The sequence below is a fragment of the Eutrigla gurnardus genome, assembly GCF_963514095.1.
Source record: "Eutrigla gurnardus genome assembly, chromosome: 20".
In the NCBI taxonomy this organism is placed as follows: domain Eukaryota; kingdom Metazoa; phylum Chordata; class Actinopteri; order Perciformes; family Triglidae; genus Eutrigla; species Eutrigla gurnardus.
Genome location: NC_139931.1, coordinates 6,610,906 through 6,633,834, shown reverse-complemented (window position 1 = coordinate 6,633,834; position 22,929 = coordinate 6,610,906). Strand labels below are relative to the sequence as shown.

General features: G+C 44.6%; 1 protein-coding gene across 7 annotated transcripts in view; it reads right to left on the bottom strand.

Annotated features, from left to right (window-relative positions):
• The window catches only part of LOC311030645 (voltage-dependent T-type calcium channel subunit alpha-1I-like), a 63,069-nt gene that overhangs the window by 31,327 nt on the left and 8,813 nt on the right, over positions 1-22,929 (bottom strand). For all 7 annotated transcript variants that reach the window (XM_084036548.1, XM_084036545.1, XM_084036542.1 and 4 more), the window contains exons 3-14: positions 21,441-21,538; positions 17,884-18,043; positions 12,584-12,932; positions 12,114-12,206; positions 8,866-9,190; positions 8,230-8,612; positions 4,817-4,968; positions 4,144-4,329; positions 2,476-2,593; positions 2,192-2,347; positions 1,311-1,401; positions 116-270 (exon numbers count right to left, since the gene is read on the bottom strand). In XM_084036548.1, the coding sequence (XP_083892674.1) occupies positions 116-270; positions 1,311-1,401; positions 2,192-2,347; positions 2,476-2,593; positions 4,144-4,329; positions 4,817-4,968; positions 8,230-8,612; positions 8,866-9,190; positions 12,114-12,206; positions 12,584-12,932; positions 17,884-18,043; positions 21,441-21,538 (2,266 nt within the window). The remainder of the gene's footprint in view (positions 1-115; positions 271-1,310; positions 1,402-2,191; positions 2,348-2,475; positions 2,594-4,143; positions 4,330-4,816; positions 4,969-8,229; positions 8,613-8,865; positions 9,191-12,113; positions 12,207-12,583; positions 12,933-17,883; positions 18,044-21,440; positions 21,539-22,929) is intronic.

Sequence of the window (22,929 nt, the reverse complement as noted above, 5' to 3'; positions counted from 1 at the left end):
CATAATAACAATTAACGTAATAATATTGTTGCAGCAAATTACTGTCCTTGTTACCAATACCTAAAAAACAATGACTGATCAGTCAACCAGGAAGTATACAGGTCTTTCCACTTACTATAGCCCTCTGCTCCAAGTTCGCCCTGCCAAGAGAAATAACACTGTTCTTCCTGGAACCGAGTGCAAAAGTCAACCTCTCTCCTGGAAACAGACCATGGGGCATTGGAGCCAAGTCCAGGTGCCCATTAGGGGTTAGTGTACAGATCTTTGGGTCTGTAGGAAAGAGGGAGTGGAGAAAAGTAGAAGAATGGAGGGAAGGAAGGAAGTGATGATGAAATGAGGGAGGAAAGAGAGAAGATGGATGAGCAGAGAAAACAATTAAAGAAGAAAAACAGCGTTATTCAAGCTCTTCCCTCCCCTTCTGCTGCTACCGAACTTGGCACTTTCCAACACTTTGCAACGTAAATGTCCTAAAACAATGTTATGGCCAACTTAGAGAGCCAGAGGAAGGTTTAATTTCCACTAAATCACCTTAGAGGAGCCAGAGAGCAGCTCCTAATGATGAAAGAGTGGACTATCTGCCAGTGGTTCGTCCGTTCTCAAACATATAGTTAGGTGGAATGGATCTCCTGGAACCTTTAACTTTCTAAAATGTGGGTTTTTTTTCCAAGTAAGCTGGCATTTAGAAAGGATTTGGACTCAGGAGGACTGTGATCAGACATCTTCCGAGGCCTCCCTAATGTGCTGCTAAATGCTACTCTGCTGCACGATGCTTCGGCTGATTCTCGGTGAGTTCGCTTTTGTTATGCCCGCGGGGAGAAGAGGAGAAGAGGAGCGGAAGGAGAAGTGGCATCTGGCATGCATTATTTAAAGCTGGTGCAGCTTACATTTTAGACAGGAAAAAGAGGGTTAGCGATGTTTGTTGTGGAAATCGGACGACAAACAACGGTTTTAATGCCCAAGGCGCAGTGAAACGGCAGCTTTCTGGAGAGCTGGATGGCTAGGGGATTGGCTACTAGGGCCTTAGATCACATGTGATGGTGCTCCTTTTACCTGTCAGACTAGCAGGCAAAGGTGTGAGACAGGAGGAACCATTACGCATGTTTACGATTGAGAAATAAATAAAAGGAGTTTATTTAATGTTCTCTGGTAAGACGATTTTATGGAGGACGTTTAAAGTTGACATTTTAGTTTGAGGGGGGGGGGGGAAATTGAATATTATTGTGGTCGGTCAAATCATTTTTGAGGTGAGGAGAAAATCAATCTTTATTAAACAATAAGCTCCGTGAAGCTCCTAGAGGCGTTTTTAATACCTGAGAGATGCAGAGAGTCTTTCTGCTTATCATTCTCCTCAAAATTACAGGAAGACCTGTCGTCATCCGAGTACGAGCGGTTTGCATCACCCTGTATAGAGAGAGAGAGGGAGAGAGAGAGAGACATAATGGAAGATGAAGTAAGAGGAAGAAGCAGAAATAATTATCAGCTATGAGCTAATTTAAATAGGAATCGCCAATCATTCGTCCTCTCCTTATTACCAAACTATCTAAGGGGCAATTTTCTCCCAAGTCCGACTGATTTATTTTCACTCATCTAGCTCTAAATCACAGAGGTTCAATATTCAACTCATCTTACTCCTCATTTATTCAACCCTTATACATACAGTTAATACTCTATAATGACACGTCTGTGATGTGTCGAACCATACAGCGAGGAACCTGCCCCGTCTGCGTGGATGCCCTTGGCATATCTGGAGGATTATTATTGGGGACCAGAGGACGTGCAGACACATTGAATATGAATACACTTTGACTGAACAAGCACACATCGCTGTGGAGGGCCAGGCCTGACTTGTATGTATGTATGTTCACATAGCTGCTGGATATATTGGATGAAATTCTCTTGACTTCCCCGGAGCACTCTGACATCGCAGCTCGTGTTGTGAATGTTTTTGCCGTACATGACTGCTGGCAAAACACCTCCACTAATTAAATCCATGTTCTACTTTATGACTGCGGTGGTTATGTCAAAGCAAACGACTAGTATGCTTATTTGGAGATGGATACATCCGCAAAGTGGATTTCACCGCCATTTCCACCACAGTTATCACATTCTCAGCTTAAAGCAAATCTAACTATAGGACATATATCTTTTGCAAAGGGCAAACTGTCTAATGCACTGAACCAAGACGTCTTACCTCAGCTTGGAAACCCTCAACCAAGATGGCCACCAATAAATTGAAGAGCACATAGTTTCCAAACGTCATAAGAGCCACAAAGTAGAGGGCTGCACAGGGCGAGGTGGACGCCATCCCGTTGTACAGAACCATGTTCCAGTCCTCCTGAGTCAGAATCTACCGGAAATACAGTCAAATATCAGATATAATAAATATATACACACCCAAAAATAAATCAACTGCACATTTGAAGTTAAAGTTGTGAAACCAAAGTGTGTGGATGTGTTTGTTTAAACTGTTTGTACCTGAAAGACGGTCACGATGGCCCAGAGCAGAGAGTCAAAGTTCTTCCTGTCGGGCACCGTGTCTCCTGCCTCCGTCTTCAAACTGAACTTACAGCCGAAGATGTGCATCCCCAGGATACTGCAACACAAGAAGGGACTCAAAATTAGAAGAGATAAATCCACAGAAACTGCATCAAATTAGAGTCGGAGAGAGATCAGATTTACATGATACATAAATATCCACACATACTGTACATCAAATATTTTATAACCATTACAATCTTCTATTTCGGTTTCATTCGAAGCTCTTTTCCTTCCACCTGCAAACATCTGTTTATTTCAGTCAGAGAAACTCAGTCAGCGCTGCATTCGTTCGGGGTTTATTAGAGGTTTTAAATGTTTATGTCTCAGCCGAGCGGTACTTTACATTAACGGCTAGATGTATAGGCCAAATGCCAGGCTAGCATTAATTGGCTAAAAGCTTTGATGCCATCTGTCTCACTGCTGTGCTGCAGTTGAAGGAAGCTGCTTGGCACACACACACACACACACACACACACACACACACACACACACACACACACACACACACACACACACACACACACACACACACACACACACACACACACACACACACATTGTTAAGTCACAAACACGTGCAGATGAAGATACAAGCAGGATTGGGGTAATAGCATTATGCTGCTGTGGAACTCATCTAAATGAGTGTGCTTGCAACAATTATGATAAATTATTCAAATTGCAATAATTCCGTTAATACTATCTTCATTTTCGGTTATCCCCCACGGTGGTGGAATTGGAGGGAAACCAGAGTAAGGTGTGTGTGTGTGTGTGTGTGTGTGTGTGTGTGTGTGTGTGTGTGTGTGTGTGTGTGTGTGCTGGGAAGGAAAGGCTAACAAGAGGAGAGATTATGTGATAATTATTTTGTAAATTGCCATTTTCGACATTTGCATTACAATAATAATTTAGGTACAACATAAATGCTGCATTGAGATAATTGGAGGATCATTATGAAATATTCTCTCCCTCCTCGTTACTAACCAGGTGGATTGATTGGTATGAGTGAATTCATGTCGAGGGAAAGCATTTCTGATGGTGTCTGAACAATCTTTTCGGTAAAAACAATAGATATTTCTGTCTATTTCAAATCAAAACAATGTATCAGTGTTATTAGAATGTGAGCTAACAGTTTAATAGTGAGGGTTTACTGTTATCATTGTTCTTTTGGCCCGAGTCCTGTCTGTCTAATTGAGTGGATATTCCAAAGTTAAATGTAGTCAAATAAACTGCTGACAGACAAACAGGTTCAGGTCCTCATAACTTCCCCGGCTGAAGTAATCCTGGAGAAGGAGGCGGGTCAGGGAGAAAAGCCTCGGCACAGTCGAGATACGGTTTAGACTAAAAATTAGGTGGAACTCCAATAATTGGAATTTAATCCTATTATTTTTGCACAACTGCGGCCTTTGGCTATAGCTTCCTGCACCATGCTCAGCTAGAATATGTTTCGTTAATCTGCTAATATTCGTCTATTTTTTTATTCAAAGGTTTGGAGTGGCAACAAAACAACCTGTCTAATAGCTGTGCTGCACAAACAGCACGTGTAGTCTAACTGGTACCTTTCTTAGCCTTATTCCACATGCATACATGCCCTCTGTGCCCCTCTGTTACCTGAAGATGAAGATGAAGAGCATGAGCAGCATGCAGAAAGTGGCCACGTTGTCCATCGTCTTCATCAGCACCACCAGCTGCCGTCTCAGCGCAGGCATGAACCTCACCAGCTTAATGACCCTCAGCAACCTGAAGGTCCTCAGCACTGACAGGCCGCCGTCTGCCTGGCCGATGATCTCACACACGCTGCACGCGTTGGAAGATGTGCAGAAATAAAAGTACATTGTAGAAAATAATCAACAGAAATGGGAGAGCACATAGAGAAGAGGATAAATCACTCCTTAATACTAAATAAAAGCACTTTCTTCAAGATATAGAAATTTCAATTCCAATACTGTAGCATTTTATAAATGTTATCCACACACTGCTAGACAGTCCTATATTAAACATTTGTCACATAAAAGAAGCGCTGTAGTTTAACGCAAAGCGCCATGGGGATATACCAAAACAAACGGAAAATCGGTTTCAGCAGGTTTGTCTGTTTTCTGGAGATGAAAGTCCATCTAGAAGCTCAATTAAATGTACAGTAATTAGACAATCTTTACATGTTTGAAGAAAAGCTCTCATTAATTACGGCGTGATTTGAAGCCGCCAATCAAAGGCTCTGAATTCTCTAGGGTTTTTAAATATAACGTCTCATTCATTAGAGACGACCTAACTTCTGTTTGCACACCTGATGATGACGATGATGCCATCGAAGATGTTATAGGGGTTCCTCAGGTACTCGAAGAAGCCGAAGGCAGTCAGCTTGAGGATCATCTCCAGGGTGAACATGCTGGTGAAGACAATGTTGCAGATCTCCAGGACATTGGTCAGCTCCTCGGGCTGGGTGGAGAAAGAAATTAATATAAATAAGATATATAAGTGACAGGGGGGCAAGGAGGTGTAGGCAAAAGGGCTTTGAGTCGCAAGAATCCCAAGTAAAAAACAGCGATGTCCATGGAGAGGCTGGAACGGACAAAGAGATGAAAACACATGGCTTTGTAATCACCGGCGCTGCAACAAAAGATGGAGAAACAGTCGTGTACGCGCCACCTTTCTCCGCCTGCCACTCAAACTGACAGTCACTTCAAAAGAGAATCCTCTTCTACCTGGCGGATCAAAATGAACACACACACCTTATCTTAGAGAGGTGGCAGGCAGAGGCTGGAAAAAACAGGGAAACAAATTATTTTTTTAAGCGCAGTTGTTTTTGTAAAATTGTAACGGAAAACTCAGGGAACATCACATCAAGAAACAAAAAAATAAAGGAATAAATAAATAAACAGGAAGTGGGAATGGAGAGTGAGTATTGTCTGTGTTGCTGGCTGAATTAGGGAAGCACGCTATCTAGAATTGGCACAGGAGAAAAATACATGAACCACACACACACACACACACACACACACACACACACACACACACACACACACACACACACACACACACACACACACACACACACACACACACACACACACACACACGGGGCGTTATGCACGATATGGATCAGATGTTTTTTCTGATACTCCCTGTGAATTTCAGTTTCAAAGCCGGTGGAGAAATAGCCAGCTCGCTCTGCCAAAGTTAGCAAACCATGTCGGGGAAAAAAACACACATGCAGCCCTCCCCCCTCCTCTAATCCGCCCTTTCTCCCGATCTATCTCCATCCCCCTAAGTTCTCTGTCCCTTTTTCTCTCTCTTTCTGACTCTCATTATCAGGCAGACACATCTCTACCCAATCAATATCCTCCTGTCGATCAGGGGAGTTAGAGCGGTCGGGGGAAGAGCCCGGCTGAAGGAGAAGAGAAAGCGAGGAAGCGAGCAGAGGGATTGTTTAGGAGGAGCGGAGAGAGACATTTTTGGTTAGAAATGAGAAAGAGTACCGTCGCTGGAAACTGGGCCAATCTGTGGACTACTAAAAAATGCAAAAGTCATGAAAACACATGAGGAGACGTATTAAAACGACGAGATGTGATGGAAGACGAATGCAGCATCATCCCTCAGCAGTTTAAACCTTGACCTGTGTACAGAATCCCCTCACGGGTCGAGAGCACCCACACAGGATGTGAGATTTATTGCTATTGACGGCTCCATCACAGCCCTCGACGCCGCCGTTCAAATCAGACAAAATACCAGCATCCTTTGCTTTCTCCCCTTACTCCTTTTTCTCCTTCCCGATCCATCACCTTCCATTCCCTAACCGTGTTTCTCCTCGTGTCCTTTTTACCGTGTTAATGGTGCCCAGAATAATATTTAATATTTTATCCTCCCGATGCAAATACGCTCTTCTGTGCGCCTTCAGCCAAAGTGTGTGAATGTTGAATATGAATGCGTCAGCGACAACTTCCAAGCCTGGATCCCTACGTGCCAATTTACACTCAACACACTCACACTTTACACTTAAGAATGTGCAACATCATTTGATCACTTGGTGAGAAATAATGTAATTATATAAGAAACTAACATATTTGATAGTCAAAGAACACTAATTGCAAGGCGATGCCTATAGAGAGCAACATGTCTTATTTGAAACCACACAGCTGACATGTATTTTTCCACGGAGAAGCACATCAGCTTCAGAGGTAGTTTAGTAGAGGAGTTTCTACTGCAGAGCAAAAACACACACTTGTATCACTGCCTGTGGAAACTGTGGAGGGAGAAAGACTCAAGAGACAGACAGACAGTGTGTGTTGTGAGTGTGTGCACGCAGATGTGCACGTGTGTGTGTGTGTGTCTGCATACATGCCTACGTTGAAAAGGCACACACACAGAAAACCACACAGGGAATTGAGCTGAAAAACTGCTGTGTAACCGCCGTCTGCCTCGCTTCTCCCATCCCACTCGTCTCCTCCTCCTCCTCCTCCTCCTCCTCTTCCTCCCCACCCAACAACCCTCGCTTTATTTTTAGAGTCTTGAGAGATGAGAGAAAGCGACTACTCTGTACGCTGTCAAAGAGTGAGTGGGCGGATGAGAGAGGGGAAAGAAGGAGAGAAGTGGGGAGACGGAGGGGTGAAGCCGAGGGAGGTAAAAGAGAGTCAGGCAGCAGAGACACTCGGGGTGAGGCGGCGAGGACGGAAGGAAGGGAGACAGCGGGGAACAAAGGAGCGAGTGGGGGAAGGAACGTGCAAAGTAAAAAAAAAAAAAAAAAAAAAAAAAAGGTGCACGGAGGGATTTATGGAGAAAATAAGGAGAGGAAGTAATGAGGGGAAAAGAAAAAGCTATTTTATGTAACAGCTTGCGTATGCACCGACATGAGTTTGTGATGGTGCATGCACACAAATATTAAAAGATATCCATTTATTTGCTGCCACACTGGACACGCATGGCCGTCTATTTCATGTGTGTGTGTGCACGCTCATATGCATGTGTGTGTGTGTAGTGTTGGCAGGCTTCTCCCACTCTCGCTCTCAGACACCTGCCTTGTCTGTCTCTGAGGAGCCCGGCCAATGTTAAAAGCCCGGCTGTGTCTGCCGCGAGGCTAAATGTTTACACCTCTGTCAGGAAGCTGCATGGCAGTGATGCTCCACTCCCACACTCATCCTTCTGAATGTCATCCGCTATTACGGTATTTCTGGCAGTGGCGCTTCATCAGCAGTGATAGCGGTTCATCTGCTGTGGCGATTCGTGGGATGGAGAAATGATTAACGTACTCTATTGACACTGTAGTAAGTCGGTCTAAAGGTTTAAAGGCAATATTCCTACATTATCGGAAAAAAACATTGTATTTACTGATAAAAGACAGGAATTTAAATCAGTTCACAACTTCAATATTACGTCTCTCTGGTAGAAGTTTCAAAATAAAGGCCTCGCTTCAGTTAGGTTTGTGAAAATGGCATATTGAGGTATTTATGTTGTCGTTTTTTTGTGTGTCAGAATTGGATAATGACTATTTTACACAGATATATGAGCTTTATGTAAATTAGACATGATAATGTAAAGAAGGGGCAGGACATGATAAGCTTAGCTTCCTCCTGTCCCTCCTTGAACTTGAATGATTTTATTGATTTATTTAGTCTTTTTCATATTTGTATGATGCATTTTATGTCATGTAAACATTGTACTTTTTTGAAAACAAAGATGAAATCAAATCAAACATCAACCTACCTGGTTATGATGCTCGATGCCCATACTGATGGTGTTGATGAGGATAGCGATCATAATGCCCCGGCTGAAATACTTGCTCTCTACAATGTCCCAAAGTTTCCTCCTCATATCATTCCAAACGTCTATACAACGTCTAAAGCATGTCCTCTTCCTCTGTCCGTCCCCCCTCTCCTCCCGGTGGTTCTCCTCCTTGCCCGTCTCTTTCACTGCATCCTCCTCATCTTCCTCCCCGCTGGCCGAGTCCCCCACAGCCCTCGCCCCCTCTGTCAGGGATAACGCACATATAGGGCAGTCCTCGGGGCTCTGAGGGACGGCCAGGCTGATGGAGTTGGCCAGCGGCTGAGAGCCGTGGTCTTGCTTGCTCTGGTGCGGACAGTGGGATGCTAGAGAGATGGGAAAGAATATGAGATTATAGGAGCACTTTAATCCCTGTTTCAGAAGTCCATTTGCAATGCAAGATATACAGGATGCAAAGATTTAGGACTGCAAAAGTTTTAAAAATGTATTTTGAAAAGAACAGTATAAACTTGATCTTAACTTACTACCATTGTGTAATCATTTTGATCCATGGGTTAGATTTTCAACTCAGACTGCTACCATTTACACATGAAATAAAAATGTTACCGTCTGACTCACTTTTCGGGTGCCTGGAGCGATGCCGTTCTCCTTTCACGTTCCCTCCACCATGCCTGTTACCCCTGCCTCCCCCAGCTGGCGGGGGTTTGCCCCTCAGCGTGTAGTAGAGGGCCGCCGATCTCCTCTTAGCCTTGCGGAGGACATGGCAGACCAGCTGGAAGATCTCCTCGTAGCAGTCGCCCGGCTCGGCCATGCTGGCCAGGGTGGAGGAGGACAGACACTGCGCCCTTTGCTCCTGCATCAGCTGGTGTTCCCGCTGTTTGGTCTCCGAGAACTGAGTGGCGATGACCACCAGGCACAGGTTGATCATGAAGAATGAACCAATCTGGATGGATGTGGAACAGAAAGTTAGACCAGATATGGAGGTGGGACTGAGTCGACATGAACAGAACAGGAAGTGCCCGAAGAACGACCCAGAAAGTTGGAAAAGATTTAGGAAACTTAACCGAGAGGCAAAACAATAAGAACCAACGCAGTGCCTCATTTAAATAGTAAGCCTATGGCTAAAGCGGATATTGCCCATTCAAGAAAAATTGAATATGTAAAGATTTGTGAATTTCCAATGCTAATACAGACTTGTTTTTACGTCACGCTCACACATTTGCACATTCTCATAACGTGTGCCAATCCCCCTGTAGAAATGTTAGCACACATGCTAAAGGTCTCCGAGAGCTGGCTTCCGACCAAACCGAGGCTGATTGGAGGAGACAGACAGAGCCGACACATGCCCAAAGCACAGTTCAGCGTCTGGCTATCTTTCCCTTCCTTTTTATTCTCTGACTTAACTCAACTTCCCCCCGCCGCCCTCCTGCCCATGCTTCACAACGCTTCTCACAAACATTTCTTTACCCATCACTGCAATCTCAACATTATTCACTAAAAAAAAAAAAAAAAAAAAAGCTTTCATTTTCTTATCATGCCTCAAAGTGAGGGCTGCAGAGAGGAGATGTGGTGCATTGTGGATGGTGCGTGGCTGACCCTTTCAGTGGCAGTAATGGGAATCGCTACAGGACAGCTGAAATGGCTTTTATTGGACCACTCTGCGCTGGTTACGGAACAATGATTCGATCAATATTGGCTAATGCTGAACAGCTCAAAAATCAGACTGCAGTATGGATAGGTCAGTTTGTAGCAGAGTCTCGGGTTTTGTTCATTTACAAATCTGAACAGGTTTCGCAGTCTCCCTCGGACAGAGCCCTCAGACTTGAGAACGCACAGAGACGCCCGTACACAAGGCCAAACCGTACACTCAATAAAACATGCACAGGTATGTAAAATCTACACTTAATGAGTGTCCAGCTATAGACTTTCATCCACAGTGATCAAAGATGCAGGGCGAGGTGAAGGAGACGCTGGGAGGAAGGAAAAAGGAAGAGAGTCCAGAGATGGAAACATAGCAGGGAGGTTGAGAGGGGAGGAGAGATGCCCATCTGTGTTCTGTGGGTCAAAGTAGGGCTGCAGGTGTGTGGGGCTTTGATTTCCCTCCAGGCTTGCTCTCTCTCTCTGTGTGTGTGTGTGTGTGTGTGTGTCTACAGTATTCTGTGATTCTGATCAGTAAACAGCTTTGCGCATAATCAAAGAGGGCAGACCAATATCATGCATTCAGATGGTCACTGCATTATGCATGCATGCAAACACACACTCACATAGACAAAAGCATCGGTGACACACACTCACAGGCAAATTAGGGTGGCAGGCTTACTTTACAGCAGCCGTCAGACATATTTATGCGTATACATATTCACTCTTCCACACACACACAAATAACTTCCTACTAATTGCCCTCACTGAGTTCGAAGTCACTTTAATCCATTTACTCACGCTCTTCAATGTGACACCGATAAAGACACTTCGGTTGCACACTTCAAGCGTCTCTGTTTTACTCTGTGGAGGTCAACCTGAGAGTGTTTGTACGCCCAGAACGCACACTTACAGGATGAAATAACAAGCTTACAGCGCAACTCAGACAGAAAGAGAATAACTACAAGCTGAAAGGAGAGAGTCAAGGTGACCCTCGCTGTGTCAACGACACCTTCGGGGCTCATGGAAGTGCCCGACCGAAAACTTCTTATAGTGTCAGCGACACTTCAGACACATCCCTGAGGACCTTTGACTACAAGTTGCCAAACAGGCGTTGCAAGGAAGCTCGAAAAAGGGGCGACACAGTCAATCAATGATGGACCACAAAGGGAGCCGCGTGTTTAAACTGTCGCTCTGTCCTCTAAATGTAACAAACACCAACATCAGGATATTGTCAGTTCAATTTTTATGTGTACTGCGTTGGATATGATTATAGCTGTATGGGGTTATACATTCACAGGCCATGAGATTGGGATCAATAGCAGGGGAAACCAGGCAAAAGAGATTACATCGTGACACCATGTCAACCGAGTGTTTACACTGGCAATGACAACCTCAGGTCGGACCTGCCAAAGAGGGGATGGAATTTATAGCTGCAGTCACGATGCCAATAATCTCCTCAGCCTAATAAGGCCAGGAAGAAGCGTGAAAAGACTTTTGTAGGGCAGGTCTCGAACCCCTTTTAAGTCTGGTTCCTTTTCATTACAGTCGAGTGTGGAAATTGTTCAGTACGCTTGTGACTGATTGGTCTGCGTTCTCATCCTCCCTTTCATTCATTTGCTCTAACTTGTCTCCCTTCAGTATCACTCTGCAGTTCTACTCTCTCAACTCATTTCCTCTCCTCTGCTATTTTTTTTTTTTGGGTCTCATTTTAAAGCTTTACAAAAGGCGGTGTGTCTGTTTGTTATTGTGTTCACCTGCTGGTGGGGAACCTCTGGGACCTTTATTGTACGTCTGCTCCTACGCAGACTGTCTGAATGCAGGTTTTTACAGACAGCCAATGGCATGTGAATGCACAATTAACCAACCTGCGTCGTGTCACCATCTGGCCATTTGTGTGCATACAGAATCATACATTTTCTTGTCTCCTTCAAACGCCCTTTTTTTTCTCTTACTTATCAGCAAAGACATTTTCATAACATTCACCTCCTTCCCTCAGACATTGATTGTAGACGGTCCTTTATGTTACTATTGATCGTCACGAGTCTATTAACACTTCCACCCCCCACTCAGGAAATATCCTTAATCAATGTATTGATGGCAGGAGTCCACATATATTGAAAATGTTATCAGTGGTTTTCATCTGCAGAACACACTGGACATTAGGGGCCTCCGGAAGCCATGCAGCATACTAATAAAACACAAAAAAAGTCATGGATTTTACTTACAATGATGAGTAAAATGAAGTAGATGAAGTTGTAGAAGGAATGGGCGTCCATTACATAATACATGATCTCCACCCAGCCCTCCAGAGTGATCACCTGCAGCAGGAGGAGAGATTATTTGCAGCGTTACGACATACAAAATGAATATATATGTCATGACAGGGCTCGCACAGCTGAAAGAATATAATTGAAAACTTGCGCCGCAGTCAAATAATAGAGTAAAGATATTGAATTGGTGCTTAAGTGAATCAAATTAAATGAAGTCTTTTGAGAAGAACGATTGGATTTGAATGGTTCAATCAGCCGAAAAAAAACATCTTGTACTCAAAAGCGGTTATTCAATCAAAATAGCATCGACCTTTTGAACAAGCACTATTGTTGAAATCGACAATCTTTTAATGACTTCAGAATTTATTCTGATTCATCGTGTTATCGGGGACTCAACCATTCTTCAAACTCATATACGAACGTACCTGAAAAATGACGATCCAGGCGTAGACAATGTTGTCAAAGTTGATGGCGCCTTTGTGCGGGTTAGTACTTCCCGTGTGGCATCGGGTATAATACTGGTTCCAGTTGATGCACAGACCCACTGCTTCACCGGCACCGCTACTGTTGGCCAGTGGCTCAGGGCTCAAGCCCAGAGCCTGCCGGTGGATCGCGTCCTCCCGGTCCAGGCAGCACGTACGTCCTCCTTCGCGCCTCGCCGGGACATCGGTACACGACATGATGCCGTTATCAGAAGCCAGGGAGCAGATGAAGGGGCGTTCGTCATCCTCCTCGGGCTGGTAGTACGGAGCGGGCAGGGTCATACCTGAAGAGCTAGAGTCGGGAAAAGGTGAGAAACCACGTTTGTTGGTTATGGAATCCAATCTCTACACAGAATAGACATTATAGATTTGTATTGGGGAATGTCACGGGTCGAGACTCAACCCCGTGGGGTAAATGAATCACTGAAGGGTGAATAGAGAAGTAATACTGCGCCAACAGTCTATACTCTCTCTCTGACCTTTCTACTCTCACATATATACACACGGCGATATAGAAGCGTCTGACCTCGACTGATAAATGAATCAGTATGGCGCTGTAAAAGATGGAGTATGTGTTTAAGAGAGAAAGACCTGAACCAGCAAGAACAATAAAACACTGCCTAAAGCTAGTACAGCAAACCAAAGGGTGGAATACATTGAGAAGAAAAGAAATCATGCAGCACCTAAGATGGCACACCTTTTATTCTGTTATCAGTTTGTGGAATGGAAGTATGTTTCAGACTGCAGTTTTACAGCAGACGTTTTGCTGCTCTGAGCTTGTAAACTACTTCATTGCCTCTTTGCAGTTGGATTTTCTCACCCCAGGAGGGTCAACACAATCCGACAGCAGCAAATGTGTTCTTTCTTCCTCGTGTTTTTTTTTTATGTTTTGCCGGTTGGAAGGGTTGAAACCAATACAGCTACTGTGAAAAGCCGGAGGAGCCCCGGTGACGGCGCTCCAAACAACCATCGACGCATCAAAGGATTTATTTTGCTGCATTTAACACCGATCTAAACTTCTGCCTTCTAATCTTCTCTCAGAACTACTCAAACAAGAGGTTGAAGAAATGCATTAATAAGAAATATTTACCAAATCATTTCCACATATAATTCACATATATCATAGTATAGAGGCTTGGAAGACATGATGCCTTAGACACGACCGTAAAACAACACATAAGCATTTGATATGGTGCATTAGGCTCTGCTGCCTCCCTGACAGCAGCATCCTTCCGTGTCCCTGTAGAAGTTTATCGCCTCACTCTGGGCCTTTTACATTCCCTAGATGATGTGATGCGATGTAAGACCTTGACCGTATTCCACTGATTCCCTTACAAGCCTCGCTTGTTGGCACATTTCAAGCCGATATTTGGTTCAGTCGGCAGAGAGCGTCGAGGAAACTTGCCAAATAGTGTCACCGTCAAGCAATTCCTAACTAAAGCACAGCGCATTCATATAAAACAAGAATTTTCTTTGGCCACATACCTGATGACCAGGGGTGGACTGGCCATCTGGCGTACCGGCTCTATCCCGGTGGGACGATGCATATGTGGGCCTGACAGCAGGTGGATTTTTTATTTATTTTTTTTATCTTTTGGCCACAGGACTGGTTGGCCGGCACCACATTGGCTGATTGGCCCACTGGAACATGCCATTGGTTTACACAAACGCCATCCATGGGCTGTCAATCACTCAATCACTGACTGGGCTGGTGACACTCGAGTCGGCAAAGCTAATGAGCCAGGTGAGAAAATAAGTCCCGGTGGTGCTGAGAAGTAGCAGATAAAAATGAGTATGTGTGCATGATTAAAGGGGCTGCATGTATGGTGTACAATAACATCTGTAATCAGGCCACACCTGGTGTCTAGTCAAAGGAAAAATTAATATGGTATTTACTAAACTAACCAGTTGACAAGCACATCATTGGAAAAAAGCACCAGACAACAGATTGTTTAATCATGTAAACTAAGTGGAAACAATGTGTGTGTGTGCGCACTAGCATGAAACCATCAGAAAAACAGATTCCAATCTCCTGCACTATTACACACACACACATCGTCAATGAACTCACTGACTCCCTGTACGCGGCCTGCCGAGTGAGTGGCTGATTCCCGGCCAGACTTAATGACACACGTCTCTAAACTGTGAATCCGACTGATTGCCACCACGTTAAGAACACCCATCGTTTCCTGACATGTCTCTCATGCCACTTTTAATGGAAGCAAGCCAAAGAGTCTCTTCACTTCATATCCACCTGGGAACTCAGGAATTATCTGCCTCTGCGGATTTATTTAAAGAGAAAGGTGGCGGCTGCTGCCATCGCTGTAGTCTTGTGCTATTGTGATTCTACACATACGCTTAATTACTAAATACTAATAAACAGAAGAAGAAAAAAGAAAGGCATTCACGGCACTCTTGCCACCATGAAAAACAACAAAGACATGTTAATTCATGCAAGGGTAGAATATAATAATATAAAGCAATTGAAAAGTGAAATGAATTTGAGAGAAATAATAATACAAGAACGTAAATGGCACGATAGCAATGAGGAACTTGGGGAAAACAACATGAAGGATTGGGAGATGGGAAAACGAACACTGCTGAGCCACACAGCGAGGCCTCTTAGGTGTGTGTGGGTGTGAGATCTGGCATGACTGTGGAGTAAATGATGACAGGCTGCGGATGCTCATACCAAGGTCCAGGCCTGGGGAGGCCAAAAATAGATCCTCTCCATCAGCGGGCCCATTACTGAACACACGCGTTCAGGGTCACTCGACCTACGGTATTTACTCATTGCACTGTCTTTGTCTGTCAGCCCTCTGTTGGCTTTCTCCCTATCGCTTTTTTGGTTTGTTTTTGCATTGGATGAGATTTATCAGGAAAATACAAATCATATGTAATGCAAACAACTGCAAAAATCCCAGCTACCTCTTATCCTGACACTCACTTCAAGCTAATACATGCATTTATGCATAGAGTACAACCTTATAATGCATTTAACACCTACTAACTCTTATGCTCATATCGTTTTGAAGTGTTTATGCTCTTTGTTGCTCTCTCTCTCCCGCTCTCTGCCACCTCTCTCTCTCATCTCCCCCATTCCCTCTCCAGGTTTCCTGATCCTCCCCTGTCTCCCCCAGTCAATAGCAGGAGAGATACTGCTGACATACTTGGGAGGAGATTTTCTCCTTATACCGTGACCGCAAACCACCCACGTGCATGCACACTAATTCGAGGGTCGATAGTAACGGCGGCCGAATCAGGCTATACCACTTCCCCACTGAGTGACCAAGAAACCATTGCATTGATTGGCAAAGTTTGAAGGTATGCACCGAGACACGCCGAGCGTATACGGTGAAAGTTTATATAATTCAACGGAGGGCACGAGGGGACTGACAAACGATTTGGGCACAAAAGAAATTAGAGGAAAGGTTGTCAGTGGAGGAAGGGATGAAGACTTAGCGAAAGAACGAAACAAAAGGAGGAAAAGTCGAGAGAGAGACTGTCAGAGTAGTGGAGCATGAATGAAGGCTGTTGCCCCCCTGCCGCTGACTTGGCATGGCTCAGCATGGCGCAACAAAAGCTGGCATCACACTGAGAACACACCTGCCAATGGAGAGCCAGGCGGAGGGAGGGATCAAGGCTTCATAGTAGCAGACAAAAGAGATCGTTTCCAGGAATGGTATTAAGAGAGGGGACAGAAGATTGCATGGAAGACACACCATAAAAAGACATAGTGATGCAGACTAAGGTGGAGACCAATATGGGTGATCTTGCTTTAGAAGTGCATCAGACACTAGCATTAGCTTGCCCTCTGTGGCCACGAGTGTAACATGTGTTTTGAAATGTGACAGCCTAGAGGTGTGAATGTGTCTCCACAACAAATCGCCCTCGCTCTTACATTTCTTTATTTATCTAGCAGAAATAAAGAAGGATACGCGCTAGAGGAAAGACAACGCATGTGGTTAAAGATACAAAAAAAGAAAAAAAAAGCCCCATAACAGAATCAAGTATGAAGGCGAGAATAAGGTGGAATAAGGTAGAGATCGAAAGAGTGGGGGTGTTAAATGGAAAAGTGAATGCTGCACTTGACTGTGACACTGAGCCCTCTCTATTATAAACCCTGAGAGCTCGAACGTTAGCCTCTTATTTAGCATAATAGCCCTCAAGCGCTAACTCACTGCAAGCTTTCTAATTGAGCACTCAAGCACCCTGACGGATCTACATAATATGTTGCTTTACAATAATATGCTAAATAATACTTTGATTCAACAATAAGCGACAACAACGGGAAGGAGACTGTTTTCTAAAGCTGGACCAGATCGTTGAAGTCTGTCTTTACAGCGCGGACACCATGAGTTAAGGTGACCTCGTGAAGTGATCGCTGTCGAGGCCGTTGAGGTTAATGTCGTCTCTCGAGTTTATGGTGAGGACAGAGGAGGCACGAGTGTGCCAGCTGGCAGAGACGTGTCCCCCTTTCATCCGGCGATGAGATCTCTTATGAGTAAAACGCTGTGTCAGCATAACCAGAGACGGCACGGCGACACTGAGTGGCTGATACACATATCAGAAAACACACACACACACACATCAGGCTTGTGTCTTCCCAGCCAGCTGATAAATGCGATGATATCAAACTGGTGAATGCCACTCACACAGACACAGTAGGTGATGCTGTCATGCAGCGTCATGAATATGGATGAATGCAGCTGGAATCTAATCACGCTCTTAGTTGCAAACGGGGAGGAACTGTACTGTTGCTATACCGATGCTGCTTTGAAGAGCGATGGAAAGAGGAATATGTAAAACGGCTGGGAGGCAGAGTGATGCTGATATATGGGAGTCAAATATGTATAACCTTGGATGAAAGCCATGTGAAAGGGGAACCATCAGGTATGACAAGATTGGATGCTCACACACAAACTGTACAAATTATACGTTCACAATATATCATTTTAAATTAACCAATCTGTAACATGTTTTTTCAATTTCCCTAAGATGACTGATGGAAGGTAGAAGAGTGGGAAGCGTATGTGAGGTGTGAAGTAAGGGCCACGTTCTCTCTCCTTCATCATCATTTTCAATTTGGGGCCCATCAACTTGATTTAATGACACACACACACACACACACACACACACACACACACACACACACACACACACACACACACACACACACACACACACACACACACACACACACACACACACACACACACACACACACGGTGCGTTTCACTCACAGGGTGAAGTTCTCCTCCAGGTAGCAGCGGTTCCTCAGAAGCCCCGCCCACAGCTGCACGCCGATGATGCCGAAGATGAAGAAGACGAAGAAGCAGAGCAGCAGCACGTTGCCGAGCATGGGCAGAGTGTCGAGCAGCAGGTTCACCAGGATACGCATACCTGTGTGTTTCAGCAGGTCAACAGATTAAATGATAGATCATCACAGGCCTCCGCCATTGATGAGGAAATACAACATTAGCATATAAATTGCCTCGTTGCACATTTTCTCTTCTGTCTAATTCAGGGGAAAATGCAAAAAAAAAAAAGTTTAATCCGGGCGGCATTACAGTCCCTTTTTAAAAAACCTGCTGTTGCAATTCTGTTGAACATAATTTCATGATGACAGAGTGTGTGTGTGTGTGTGTGTGTGTGTTTCAGTACCACACTGGGATTCGTGAATAACAACTCAACAGTAGGTTAATGTGCCATAAACATAACAGTGCATCTAAACTGCCAACAGACTGAATGACAGGAGAGAAGCTGAGAGAGAGAGAGATGGTGATGAAGATGATGATGAACACATAAAAGGCAAATACCTGAAGGTCATGCACAAATACAAAACCATGTAGGATGCAGTCAGAGCCCCCCCCCAACCCCCCCCCCCCCCCCCGATCGATTTGAACCTACATCTGGATTTGTAATCATGTGCCCAATCAAATCAGTTTGTTTATTTATCAAGTCAACATGCTGTGTGTGTGTGTGTGTGTGTGTGTGTGTGTGTGTGTGTGTGTGTGTGCCAATAGAGCCCCCTTAATCAGCACAAGGGACGAGTGAATTTAAAATCCCTGATTACAAACCATCTCTGTTCTCCATGTGCCTTTCCACCTGCTTTGTGCTCCAAAAGAGGCGTTAAGGTTATGGATATGATCTGGAATGTGATATTGGACATGAGATAATAACGGTAATAATGTGTAACGGTGCAATATTATCACACAGAACACAAACAAATGGATTTTGAAAAAGAAGCCGTTGTTTTAATCGGGGATACGTTACTATTTAACTGAATTTGTTTGTGTGTTTACATAATTTAAATAAAATATTCACACTCTTTTAGAAAATGTATTCGTCTTTTTGATTTCCAAACCCGAGTGTGATGTGTGTATCTGTATGTCCAGAATCAATTAATGTTGATTAGTTGTATTTGTGATGTAAAGAGCAGTCAAGTGTAATATTCACCTTTTTGCCAAACGTTCCTAATGATGTTTATTGGTAAGGTAAAGTTCAATCCTGACAATGCATCGATTTAAGATTAGAAAGTAAAGCAATGAAACAGAAATATTGGAAGATTTAGTCCCAAGAGTGCGGAGGAAACATTTTTTTTAAACCCGTATTCCTCCTCTGGCTAATTTGTGTCCCTCCTGTGGCTAATTTGTCTCGTCAACTGGTATTAAATGGAGAGCAGGAGCGTCGCTGGTGTCTACGTGTCTCGGTGGCGGCTGGAGGCGAGTCTAAATGTGTTTGTTCCCCAGGGTCCTTGTCATTAGGCCACTGTTCCATTAGGCCTAATTGGGTGAAGAGAGGGAGAGACGGATGGGGGGGTGAGAGGGAGAACAGGAATCAGACACAGCCCGAGGGTGTGCCGGGAAAAAAAAGCCAGAGCCAAAATAAGAAAAGACAGCGGGAAAGAATAAAAAGAAAGAAAAAAGTACATGCGAAGACAACACATCGGATGAAAGGAAAGCAAAAGTTAGGAGGCAAAAAGAACGGTATGGTAACACGCAATCAATCTTTCTCTAAGCTCTTTTACTTCCCCCTCCTCCATTCTCTCGCTCCTCCTCTACCTGCCTCATCCTTCTCCCCTCGTGGTGACTGTACCAGTTTGCCAGCTCCTGCTGTTCCCAGATAAAGATGGATGCCTCCCCCCTGCCCCACAATGGAAACACATTCACAGCTATCCGCCTGTGTTATTTACAAAACCAGGGGACTTCGCTTCCCTTCTCTTTCTCCTCACGCTAGTTTCTATGGTGTTGTTTTTCCACTCTGGCTCACACTGCCTCTATCTCATCACCAGGGAGAGAGAGAGAGAGAGAGAGAGAGAGAGAGAGAGAGAGAGAGAGAGAGAGAGAGAGAGAGAGAGAGAGAGACCAGGGCACAACGCAGGACTATTATCTGTCATTTTGTTGGAGGGTTACAAATGGAGGTGTGTGAGAGGTCAGGACGTGCTCATGCTCCCTGTGTATCTGTGGGCAAAGTAACAATCCAGCAAATAGCTTTAGCCCCACGCTTCCTAACCCCTAATGGGGTCGCTGACAGGGGACGCAATCAGGCTACCACACACACACACACACAGCCTACTGATCACCACAACGTAAACAACACTGGTATGCACACATCATGCACACACAGACAACTACAGCACAAAAATGAGCAACTGAAACTATGAGTATGCTGATGCACGGGCTGGAACCGTCCACACCTGCAGGCTGACAGTCCTGTGTGGCCGGAGAGACTCATACATAGTCATTATCGCCATCTTTCTCCTCTCCTAAGTGCTTTTAAGATCGGGGTACCAGCAACCTGTGGGCTACTTTGGACTATTGCAGGATGAATGTGAGATTTCTTTTTTAAAGATGAATAAAAAAAATAAGCCATGCATCATTTTAACAGTAATTACTTCAATAAAAGCAAAGTATATAATCACAGCAGGGGTCGGCTACCTTTCTGTAAGTATGTACGAGAGCACTTTACAAGAATGCTGCCATCCTCATGAAAACATCCACATCGGAGCTGAAACCATTCACCCCTCCCAGCATTGCACTGATGGTGTTTTCATCAGCAATTAACTTCAACACATTCTGCAAATTAAGCAACAAGCACCAGCCAATCAAAATGCAGAGTCGGTTGGGTCTTTGTTGAAAAATCAATCAAACGACCATAAATAACAGGCGGTGCTAATGGCTGTGAGAGAAGGAATTTGGCATGCGGATGAGAGGACACTCTTGCACACTCATCGTGTGCCATTATTAAGCCACCATGTGCCAATGCTGCCTACCCCGGACATAAAGCATGCATTTTCTTTATATTACCAGAAAATATATAAAACTTGTGTTGGAACTAAGTATCGGACCAGTCTGATGCTAATGTCACCAGTGCAGGCTAATTGGTGCTTACAATGATTCAGAGCTGCCTGTTAGGGCAGCAGCACAAGGAAATCAATAGGAGTTAAAAAGTTTGGCCAAGAACAGAGTTTTTTTTCGATGACGAGAACGGGGGTTATGTTCACGCACTGATCAGTGGAGCGGCATTAATGGACGGTTTGTAAATCTGATAAAGCCGTGACTCAGGGCCCGAGCAGACTGTGTGATTAAGCATGAAATTAATATTTAATGATCCCCGTGGGGGGAACAGGTGACATGCGGGGTGCACAAAAGAGGCCAGAGGGTGGAATACTGTACATAAACATGAATCCATTTCATGCAGATGCATTTGTGACTTTTTATGTGGACTGACGAGACACAGAAGCACGAAGAAAAACTACAAGAAACAACACAATAAAAAGATGTTAAAATGTTCTCACTTGGCACTCTGTTGATGGCTTTGAGGGGTCGAAGGACCCGGACTGTCCGAATGGCGGACAGGTTGATGTTCTGCAGGTCCAGTGAGTACTCTACCATCCTGACAGAGAGAGAGAGAAATCATCATTTAACCTTTCTGTAGTTGCCTTGGTCGGCATCAGGGTCACAATATGATAAAAAAAAAAGAATTATAGCATCAGCTGGACCAGACACCTCTCCAACATCAATGGTCATTCTTTGATCTGGTCTCACCTGTTCCCTCCCAGAGATGTGTGAGCTTCAGCAGGACGGGAAATGCACCATAAAGAGCGTCAAGGGAAAGGGGTGGCGAGGGAGGGGGGGGGGGGGGGGGTGAAGTGACAAAGCATCAAAAGGGGAGAATAACATGAAAGGGAGGTGCGGGAGAGAATCGGAGAGCGGGTAAAAGAGGGATTCATTCTATTCTAAGTGTTGCCTGCAGGATGTTGTGGCTCAGTCAGAGCCTGGCATCTGTTAGCAAGTCATTTCCACAGCATGGCTAAGCTGTTTGTGCCCCCAAACCCAAACCACTTTCACAGGAGAATAGCCACGGTGCAACTTGTGTGTATGTGTGGAAGCCGCGTTTGAATGTTGCACCCTTGTATGACACGACTGGTATCGTCGGCGCGGAGATAGTTCAGGTGAGTGAGTGCGTTCTGCAGCCTGTGTGTGTTTTTTAAATGAGCGTGCTAATGCCAGAGTGCATGTCTATGCGTGCACTTATTGTGTAAATAGTTCTTCAGCGTATCTGTGTGCAGAATCGATGCGCCCGGGGCGACGGCAGCGTCGGGACAGCAGGATGCAGGAACACCAAAACACCCAGAGCACATCCACCGGCTCCGACGAGACAAGCTCACCGACTTATGAACCATGCCATTTAAATGAATGTGATACTTTATTAATCCCACAGGGAAGTCACCAGACAACACAGGAACACTCCGACTCACACTTAAGGAGGATTACTTATTATAACAAGGGCTTTGAGCTGCTGCACATCTATTGTTTGACCAGCTAAAAGCTTATTCATATATTGGTAAGATGGGATGTGATGGGGTGAGATGAGATGTAGCTAATGTGTGAGTTGGACTCCTGCAGCTTGGGGGCCATGCATTCTGTGCAGGCACACAGCAGGCCTACTTAGCGGTGGATTGGATGTAGCATGTCATTTCACTGCCATTTTTACATGACAAAAAAATAATAATAAATAAATAAATAAATAAAAGAGGAGAAGCTCCTGTCCCTAGAATTCAAAAGGTTGCCGTTGTTTCTGTGATGCATCTCTGCAGCTCAGCAGAGGTCCGTGCACGCTTAAAAAGCGACGCCCGTGGAGCCCCTCACTTGAAAGGATGCATCTTTACGACAACGAGAAGGCTCGTCGCAGACCAATTTGTTTAACCCGGTGTAGACAAAAGTACAGAAATGCCACACGGCAGCTTGATAGAAATGTCACGGCGTCAAACATTAAAGTGTCCG